This window comes from Pongo pygmaeus, chromosome 2, assembly GCF_028885625.2.
Source record: "Pongo pygmaeus isolate AG05252 chromosome 2, NHGRI_mPonPyg2-v2.0_pri, whole genome shotgun sequence".
NCBI lineage: Eukaryota > Metazoa > Chordata > Mammalia > Primates > Hominidae > Pongo > Pongo pygmaeus.
Window position 1 is genome coordinate 110908557 of NC_085930.1, and position 10591 is coordinate 110919147.

Here is a 10591-nt window from a genome sequence, read left to right on the forward strand (position 1 = left end):
ACAGAGTCTTGTACTGTCATCCTGGCTGGAATGCAGGATGATAGCTCACTGCAGCCTCAAGCTCCTGGGTTCAAGCAATCCTCCCACCTCAGCTTCTGGAGTCACTGGGATTACAGGTGTACACCACCATGCCTGGCTAATTTTCTTTTCTTTTCTTTTTAGAGACAGGGTCTTTCTTTGTTGCCTAGGCTAGTCACAAACTCCTGCCTTGGCTTCCCAAAGTGCTGGGATTAGAGGCATGAGCCACCACACCCAGCCCTGTAATATATTTTTATGCATGTTCCATGGATGCTTAAAAGAAATATGAATTATGAGTGGGTTTTTTTTTTATAACTCCCTATTGAAGCCAGCTAATGAACAACATTGAAATCTTTCTTCTTTCACGTGTATGTGTCTGCCTCTGCGTGTCCGTCTGTCCACCTAGGCAGTGGAGGCCTGACCCCTGCCCACCAGGGCCTTTGCCTTGGAGGAGCATTAATTCTGCCTTTGCCTTGTAGGGTGCTTGAAGATGAGATTGAACACCTTCGAAATGAGCTCAGGGAAACAGTGGATGAGAACGGGCGATTGTATAAGCTGCTGAGGGAAAGGGACTTTGAAATCAAACACCTCAAAAAGAAAATAGAAGAGGACAGATTTGCCTTCACAGGTAGCTCCACCATTGTTGTGACAGTCCTTGCCCCGCAGTCCAGGGACTTCAGATAGGGCAGACAGCAGGTTCCAGAGAGCAGGTTCCCAAGAGAGTGCCAAGAGTCAGTTGTGGTCAAGCTTGTCCAGAGGAGTCCTGGAAGTTAGGGAGAGGGTAGAGGAAAAGAGTGGCCCCAGGGAGGCCAGCCTACCAGAAAATGGGAGCACAGGGAGCAATGAGGGATTTAAAAATGGGCCAGAAGGGCCAGCAGGCAAGCATCATAGGCAATGTTGGTGACCCAGCTGGGACTAATGACAAGGGTTCGCCATCATGCTCGCAGCATGTTCAGGGGCTGGCAGGATCCTTTTCTCCTTGGTGCACTGGCTCACATGTTATGTTGTGAACATAAAAAGGCCCCAGCAGCCTGCAGTGAGCTATGATCACCCCCACTGCACTGAACCCTGGGCAGCAGAGTGAGATCCTGTCTTGAAAAAAAAAGAAAAAAAGCCCCAGTAGAGCCAGGTATGAACTCTACAGCACCTGCTGTTGCTGCTCCAGAAAGGTAGATGAGTCACCTGTTCTGGGAGGATATCATGGGACCCAACCACCAACAAGGTCTGGGCTGGGCCTTGGCCCTGTAAGTCTGGGCTAGACCTTAGCTGTTTTGGTGGAGACCTCATGGTGGCCCCATGAGTCTGGTGAGGACCTTGGCTTTGCAGGTCTGGGAATGACCTTTGATCCTGGTTGTGAGCTGGACATTGGCTCTGTGGTTATGAGTTTGACTTTCGCCCTGCTGATGTAGTGAGGACTTTGGACTTGATTGTCCTCTGTTATGTATATACCCATTGAGCAATTCCCAGATGGCTAATAAATAAGAAAGTATTATAGATGTCACCAATCACAGAGAGCAACAGGGCTGACTCAGCATCTACCAGACTATCCGTTCTTGCCTTTGAGAGTAAATGCGTTTGAGGATAGGTACGTTCATAGGACCAAAGCTCTGGTCAGTCAATGCTGAATTACAAAGCAAGGGGAATTTGGTATCCTAAAGACTCACAGTAGCCTAATGCACCTCCCTCCATTCTTTGACCTTTTCTGCCTGAAACAAAAAACACAAAGCCTGGCTAAGGAAGCCTACACTCAGCCTGGCTACAGATTCAGCTGTGGAAGGGGCCGCTTGCACTTTTGCAAGGCTGTAGAGAAGCTGATGGGCTCCAGGGGGAGCAGGAGATACATCTCCACCCAGCAGACCTGGGAAGCAGATCTGGGGTTACTCCCTCTTCCCCAGCCCCTCTCATTGTTAACTGTCTCTTGCAAGCTTTGCCAAAGCCCAGACTTGGTTGTGGTCTCATCTGACTGCCAGCCCTAAGTGTCCCTGAAAAGCACTTAAATCCAGTCTTCACTCTGAAGTCACCATTTCTGATTTCCATTCTCACGTTTTGGAGAGAAAATCTGACAAGCCCATTTATGTTTTTAATTTTTTTCTTTTTGAGACAGAGTCTTGCTGTGTTGCCCAGACTAGAGTGCAGTGGCACGATCTTGGCTCACCACAACCTCCACCTCCTGGGTTCAAGTGATTCTCCTGCCTCAGCATCCTGAGCAGCTGGGATTACAGGTGTGTGCCACCACACCCAGCTAATTTTTGTATTTTTAGTAGAGACAGGGTTTCACCATGTTGGCTAGGCTGGTCTCGAACTGCTGACCTTGTGATCTGCCCGCCTCGGCCTCCCAAAGTCCTGGGATTACAGGTGTGAGCCACCACGACTGGCCTCCATTTATGTTTTTAAACTGTGCTGCAAGTGACAGGCTACTGAGAGTTGATAGATTGGTTTCTTTTGGCTGGATTTTTAGTGATTCCTTTGGGTTTTGTTTGCTTACTATATTTTTTGTACAATTTTTTAGTGATCTAATGATTACAAAATATATATTACCTTTTCATAGTCTACATAGAACTAATATTTTACCACTTCAAATTGAATGTAGAAACTTTACCACTATTCAGGTCCCTTTACCTCTCCCTTTCTATTGCAGTTTTTATATGTATTATATCTATATATATTGAAAATCCCACCAGTCAATGTTATACTTTTTGCTCAACTATTATACATATTTTAAAGAACCCAAAGGAAGAACTATTCTATTTAGCCAGATAGTTAGCATTTCTGTGTTTGCCCATCCACTGCCACCCCCATTTATCAAGGGGTTGCAGCTTCAACAGTAGAGCTTGCCTGGAGACAGGGTTGGGAAAGAATAGGAAAAAAAAATACCCGGAGGATTTTTTCCATTCTGTCTGAGCCCCACTTCCTGCTCTTTGGACTAGAAAGACCTTCTCTTGGACCTCTTTCTGATGGCCAGTTCCAGAATTTGTGCTGATTTGAGTCCTGGGAGGAAACATACTACTGGACCATTGTAATTCTAGGTCCGGTTTCCTTCCCCAATATGCTTGCTACCATTTATGTCCGGAACCCTCAGGTAGCTGCTTCACACATCCTATCCAGGGCTTTTGGTTGTATTCAGTGAAAGAGACAGGGTAGAGTGCGCTTACTCCATCTTAACCAGAACCAGACCTCTGTTGAAATTGCATTTCTTTAACTGCTAGAGTTCATGATTTTCACAGTGATCCTTTACTATCACCACCCCCGTCACCCTCCTGACACACAACCTATTAAAGGAGCCAGGGAGCAAAGTGTACCATCTTGGTGCTGAATGGGGCCTGTCTCCCTCTAGATACTCCAGGGCTCCAGGTCTGTTCTGAGCCTTTTCTCTTGGTGTGTCCTTGTCTTCTTCAGCAGACGTGAGATTCCAAGGGCAGCTACTCCTAGTTGCCCCACTCACTGCCTCGCCCAGGCTGGCAGGAGCAAGCCTGGGCTGAGGTGATTTGAAAGCCATCAAGTGCCTGTTTGCTTTCTACCAGTTGTCACCCTTCTTCTTGTTCTGAGGCATATGATGGTCATGTTAAAAAGTAGGGCTAAAAAACAGGACTGCCAGTTACTCCCTGCTACAGTGTCAGAAGTGTTCAGGAAACTTGCAGACCGTCTGACCACATCTGCCATTGCACAGATGGGGGAGCTGCACTCCAGAGAGGGCAAGGGACTGTCAGGGCTACCCACCTAGTCAGTGACCATGCTGGACTAGCTCCCGCTGCTTGCCTTCCACACAGCTGTCATACCATGCAACTTCCCCATTCACATCCTCCAGCCACCTTCCACAGCCTCCTTCCCTTGCCCACTGCAAGTAGCCTTCCAGCTACTCTGGAGTCCTTGATGGTCCTCAGATACTCTAAGCACATTCCACCTCCAGACCTTTGTACTTGCCATTTCCTCTGCTTCGAATGTTCTTCCTAGGTGAGAGCACTCTTCATGGTTTGAGCCCTCAGTTCATTCACTCAGGTCTCTCTTCACACATCACCTCCTCAGAGAGCCTTTCCTGGCCACTCTATCTAAAATAGCATCACCTCCCTCGTTCTTACCCCCTTGCCCAGCTCCAGTGTATTTCCTAGCACTTATTCCTCCTACATATTAGAATACATATTTATTTCTTTGATATTTTAAATTATCTGTCTTCCCTACTTGAATGTAAACTCCATAAGTCTTTTTTATCCACCACTGAATCCCTAATACTAAGAGGACCCAGCACTTGGTAGAAAATAAATATTTGCTAAATGAATGTATGCCTTTCTATTGGGTAGGTGTTACCACCAAATTCTAAGAAACAACCACATAATCTCAGCAGCAGTAAGCATTTATTTAGCTTAAACATCTGGGGGTTGGTTGGGGATTGGCCGATCTAGGCCAGGCTTGGCTAGGTTGGTTCCACTTTGTTCAACATGTCTCTCTTCTATTCTTGAGACCAGCCAGCCAGGTATGTTCTTCCTGTGGAGAGGGCATAAGCAAACACAGCCAGTTTAACTGCACGAGTGCTTTTCAAGCCTCTACCTTATCTGCACCTTATCTGTTAACATGCTATTGGCCAAAGCAAGCCAAATGGTTGAGCCCAGAGTCATAGAAGGCCCAAGGGGACTACATCCTGCTCATTAGAGGGCACAACAAAATTACAGGGATATGGATATAATCCTATCACTGAGGATTACATGAAGCATCGGAGTGATAAACCTGAGTCTCACAGAATTAAAACTTTGCTTTCTGTTTTTATCATTTTCCTAGAACATACTGAACCTCTGAGTGGCTGCATTTCCACTCATTGGAGTTGGGTCCCAGGGCTGCTAGGTATATGGTGACCCTTCTAAGCTAGTGCCCCTTTATGAGCATTAATGCCAAGCAGCTTTAGCTTTTAAGACCCTGGTGCTGTTGGTGGTGGGGCATGAGTTTGATGTGTATGCCTGTGTTTTTAATTGACCTCACCATTCCTTTCATTTTAGGGACAGCCGGTGTAGCCGGAGACGTGGTCGCCACCAAAATTGTGGAGCTATCAAAAAAGAACCGGCTGTTGATGGCAGAATCAGAGGGTGCAAAAACCAGGGTGAAGCAGCTGACCAATCGCATCCAGGAGCTGGAGCGGGAAGTGAGGGGCCTTGGTCATTCTCCCTCTGGATGGGACTCCTAGCATGGGCAAGAGGGAACCTCCCTAGCTTCTCCATATGTAGCCAGGAGAGCTGAAGTTGGAAGGTTAAGAGGCTTTCTCAAGTCACGCAGTATATGGTGGTGCTGCATTTTAAATCCAATTCTGTTGCCCTCCAACAGGCTTCTTGGTGTCTCTGGCCTCATCTGTTCGCTGTAACCTGAAATCCACCATTCTTTTATGCCCCGCCTCCTAGACTATTGTTGGAACTTCAGGAGACAGATTATGAGTGTAGCATTATTGTTTATTAAGCTGTTAGTAAACCCTTGGGCTACTTTTATAGTGCGATTAGGGAATGGGTCAGACAATCAATTAAACCCTCTCCATTCCAGAGCGGTTTCTAAAAGAGAATACTGCCATTAATGATCCTAAAGTGAGCTAAAAGGACACACCACCAAGATAGGTAACCACACACACAATGGCACCAAAGTGCTTTCCTTGGGCTGCACAATCGCTGAGCAGAGTATTAAGCACGAGGTTTGCTTTTTCAGCTGCAGACAGCCCTGACCAGGCTGTCAGCCAAGGGGGCTACCGACTCAGGAGCCAAGCCACCGAGGGCCCAGATGGGAGACAGAGCATTGGTATGAATTCTCTTCTGTGCTGGGGAGTCTGTGAGGCAGCCATGAGCCTGGGCCTCCCCTCCTCCATGGGTGTGTAGGTACCTCTACCCAGGGTCCACCCCCAACCCCCAACCCCACTGCCGAGCCAGGTGCCCATTGTCTACCATTGCTGCATCCTCAGAGCAGACATCAGAGAACAGTACCGAGTGTATGGCCTGAGGCCAAGAATGCCGTGTCAGAAGCCATGGAGGGTGTAGCTCCAACTCTGTCTCCAGAAAGGAAGGCTGGGAGGAGCCTGAGAACCCTGGAACACTAGAGCCTGAGGATCAAGAGGGAAGGCCTGGTTCAACTGACCTCCCACTGTCAGCCCAGCCATCTCCTGTACAGCATCCTCACTGGGGACACATCCAGCCTCCACCTTACTTCAGGGACAGGGAGCTCACTACTGCCCAGTGGAATCCTGTTCTTTATGGGGCAGTTCATATTATGAACACTTTCCCCTTCGTGGAGCTCCAAATCTACAGAGTAAAAGTGGCTATTGGAAATGGGGACTTGTTCCCCAGAGCCCATTTTACTAAACCAGTGACAGTTCATGAAACTCAAGAGGTGGGAATTGCAGCTCCATGAAAGGAAGTCAGTCTGACCTAGTGGGTTGGTTTATCCCCAAATCAGACGGTAAATAGCATCAGAGTCTAAAGAACATTCCAGGAGGCTTTACCAAGGGTTTTCTTGGGAAGCCAGGCCAGTTGGTGAGAGAGGCAGCCAAGCCCCAGGACTCCCAATTTGGTGCTTGTTTTCTAGCCCCATCTTCCCTGCTGCCTACACCTCGGGATCAGACTGCGTGTGCCTTCCTCGAGGACAATTCAGTCCTCGCTGTGCAGTGATGGGCCCCTCAGGTTCCGGGGTGGATGGGCCCCTCAGGTTCCGGGGTGAATTTGCCTCCTCAAGAGTAGTCTTGTGTAAACCTGTCTCATTGCTGGGGAAGTAGAAGAGGGGCTCTGCCCTCTACAGGGGCTGGACTGAGTATTCTTCAGGGTCTTTGCTGGCTTCAGGGGACACTGCTAAGCTGCCCCTGGTTTATTCCATGCATTGAGCACCTCCACATTCCCAACTAGGGCTGCTCTGGATAGGAAACTGCTTGTTCAGCCTGATGGGATTTTCTAAGCCCTGTGACACAGAGAATCAAAAATAGAGCCTCGACCAGGTGAGGTGGCTCATGCCCATAATCCCAGCACTTTGGGAGGCTGAGGCTGGTGGATCACTTGAGGCCAGGAGTTCGAGACCAGCCTGGCCAACATGGTAAAGCACCATCTCTAGTAAAAATACAAAAATTAGCCAGGCATGGTGGCAAACGCCTGTAATCCCAGCTACTCAGGAGGCTGAGGCATGAGAATTGCTTGAACCTGGGAGGCAGAGTTTGCAGTGAGCTGAGATCGCGCCACTGCACTCCAGCCTGGGCGACAGAGTGAGACTGTGTCTCAAAACAAACAAACAAACAAAAAAACAAACAACAACAGCAACCACCAAAAAAAAACAGAGGCTCTGTCTATGGAGAATCCCAGAGGAGGAATGAGGAGTCATTCGAAGGCAGGATGTGGACAGGGCCTTCAGAGATGGCCCCAGTGCTCTAAGCTCACAGGGGAGTCCACCCTCCATTAAGGTTGCAGCTGGAGGGCGGGACGGAGGAGGGCGTCCCTGAGCTGGCCTTACTGGAGAAGGAAGATGGGGAAGGTGAACTGAGTGTCAGCTGGATAACATTTGACTGCAGCCCAGAGCTCACACGGGAGAAAAGGGGAATGTAAGCCAAAAAAGCTGGCGTGAAGTCACCCATAGAGGGAGCCCTTGAATGGCAGCTGGAGCAGGAGTTTTGACTTTATTCTGTGGCCACGGGGAGCCTGGGAGGTTCCAGGTTCTGAGAGAAGAGGGTGTGATGGGCTGCAGGTCTCAATTCATCAGCACCACGTGTTCTCCCTGGCATCTCCTGATCAGAGCCAGAGCAAAAGCAATGTTCCCCCTCATAGGCTGCTCAGGGTGGCCCAAGCCCGAGCCACACTCCAGAGGCCTGCAGGCTCAATCCGCATTCCAACCCTAGGCCTCCAAAGCACATTCCAGAGTGGCGCTGAACACCCTTCCCTCTGCTTGGGGCTTCAGGAGGCTGTGATGTGAGCGGCATTGGCATTATCTGCTCCCCATGGACTGCATTTTAGTTATTTTCTCAAAGAAAACAGCCTCGGGTAGGGGAGGGAGTGTACCCATACCCAGGTCCCCCACAAAGCCTGTGGAATTTCGCTCTGGGCAGAAAGAACTCTGAAATGGCTTAGAGGTAGGATTAGCTCAGCTGCCTAAGCCAGGAGGACGGGGCCTGATCCAGCCCTCTCCAGAACACCATCTAGCCCTCAGCCCATTTGCCAGCTGCCCACTCAAGCCAGGCTAGGCCTGCCAGCATTGCCCTCCATCAGGACCTGCCCCAGACAGCACCCTTGACATGTGTTGTCCTAGCAACCCTCACAGGTTCCCTGGAGATTGGCATTACATATCCCCATTTTACAGATGAGAAAATGAGGCTTGGACAGGGCATCACTGCCCAGGTTCTAGAGCCAGATCCAGTCTGTATGCTTTTTCCATGCTCTGAGCAGATCAAAGAGATGCTGCAGGGTCACTGCAGCCATATGGAAGCACATGTACTCCCACAGCTCTCAGCACCCCCACTGTCAGGGCCACTGGGGCTCATGGCACTGGAGATCTGACAGGCAGGGTGGGGCATGGCAGGGGGTGGAGGGGTGTTGCTTCCCAACCCAGGGCAGATTCAAAGCCACACATTCAACAGGAGAACAGGCAGGCACCCAACAGAGTATGCAGGGATGGCAGGCGGCCAGACAAGAGGAAGAATACAGAACAAAATATACTTTGAAAAAAAAGGATGGCCGGGCATGGTGGCTCACACCTGTAATCCCAGCACTTTGGGAGGCCAAGGCAGGTGGATTACCTGAGGTCTGGAGTTCAAGACCAGCCTGGCCAACATGGTGAAACCCCATCTCTATTAAAAAATATACAAAAATTAGCCAGGCATGGTGGCGGGCACCTGTAATCCCAGCTACTCGGGAGGCTGAGGCAGGAGAATCGCTTCAACCCGGGGGGACGGAGTTTGCAGTGAGCTGAGATTATGTTTCATGTAAGTTCCGAGTTGGCACATTCTGTTCACGTTGGCTGTTCTCTTTAGCCTGATGGTGGTGCTCTGAGGAAGCGGAACAGGAAAGTATTTGTATACCCATTCAATAGATGAGGACACTGGATGAGGCCAGAGTTTCTGGACCAGGTGTTCATGTCTAGTTTCTTTGGCCAGTGGTTTTTAGCTGGGCTTCCCAGAGCCTCTGGGGTCCATGGAACTTCCTGGACCCAGTATACTTGGATCTGTCTTTCACACTAGCATTCACAGGAGATTTTGTTTGTGCCTGCTAGAGAAAGGTCAGAAAGCCACTGTAGTACCAGCCCTGCTTCCTGAAGTTCAGCTACTCTGCCCTGTTGGGGCAGCAGCAGAGGCCTCAGCATCATTGCCTGATGGGATGCTCAGCCTGACAACCAACGTTCCTGTGGCCACAATGCCCAGCATTAGCAGCAGCTTAAATTGGAAGAGTCAGCCAGGGCAGGGGAAGGACGAGTGTTCTTTCTAATCCCACCTGTGTCGCCCCAACCAGCTGTATGCCTGAAGGCAAATTACCTCCCCTCTCTGGGCCTTATTTTCATCATTATGGAAGGGGTTTGAATGGGCTGACCTTGAAGGTCCCTTTGTCAAATATCTATGAGTCACAGGAGTGTCTATTGAAGACAGAGAAGTAGTCAGCCCATTTAAGAAAAATTTCCATCCAGATAGTTTAAATAAAACATTGGGTTAAAAAAAAAAGACATTGCTAAGAGTTTCAGCAGGCAGTTTTCATGGTTGCTGTAGTTCTTCAAGCCACAGAGATGAGCATTTGGAAATTAAAATGGGTCCTTATTTCTATTCAGTGGTCACTGCTAGGAAAGAGAGCCCAAGGCCCCTCAGCTGTCAAAAGACCAAGGCCCAAGCTGACGATTCTGGGAGAGGCAGACCCTGAATTAGGATGCCATGGCTCTCCTGCCACGCTGGGCTTGCCTTCTGGGAATAATGTGGTTTCCTCTTTATTCTGAGTGAAGATGGATTAGCTGTGATGCCAGTCTCTGAGCACAGCAGCGGGTCCACACCCAGGAAATGTCTGGGAGGCGTGGAGCCTGCCGCTTCCTCCAGATGCTTCACCTCTAGGGTAAGGCATACACCCACATGTGTGTGTGCAACGCTCTGCAAAAAGCTCAGTCCCAAAGTTAAGCTGCCAGGATTCAAATCCAGGTTCCACCTTTATTAACCAGGTAGCCCAAGTAGAGGACTTACCTTCCACCACCCTCTATTTCGCATCTATAAGGGGCTTACAAGAGAACCTACCTCACAGGGGTTTATGAGGATTAAATGAGTTCTTCCATGTCAAACACTTAGCACAGTGCCTGGCACAGACTTGGATAAATGGGGGCTATAATTACTATTCCCATGTAGGCAATAAATGACTACTTTATCTCCTGTCCTTCCCAACCAGCTGGAGACCCCAGAGGTGAAGGCCCTGCAGGACAGGCTGGCGGCCACCAACTTGAAGATGAGTGACCTCCGCAACCAGATCCAGTCTGTGAAGCAGGAGCTGCGGATGGCACAGAAGGTCTTTCAGAGCCAGGGCTTGGGACTTCTTGTGTGGCTGGGGCTGGACTTGGGAAGAGCACGGCTGGTACAGTGGATTCCATTCTGGAGCCGTGAGTGCTCAGTCCC

At 49.4% G+C, this 10591-nt stretch overlaps 1 protein-coding gene across 1 annotated transcript in view; it reads left to right on the plus strand.

Annotated features, from left to right (window-relative positions):
* CCDC13 (coiled-coil domain containing 13) overlaps positions 1–10591 on the plus strand; it is a 68642-nt gene that overhangs the window by 17911 nt on the left and 40140 nt on the right. Inside the window, exons 4-7 of the mRNA XM_054483342.2 lie at positions 498–646; positions 5004–5146; positions 5695–5784; positions 10368–10484. Of these exons, the coding sequence (XP_054339317.1) occupies positions 498–646; positions 5004–5146; positions 5695–5784; positions 10368–10484 (499 nt within the window). The remainder of the gene's footprint in view (positions 1–497; positions 647–5003; positions 5147–5694; positions 5785–10367; positions 10485–10591) is intronic.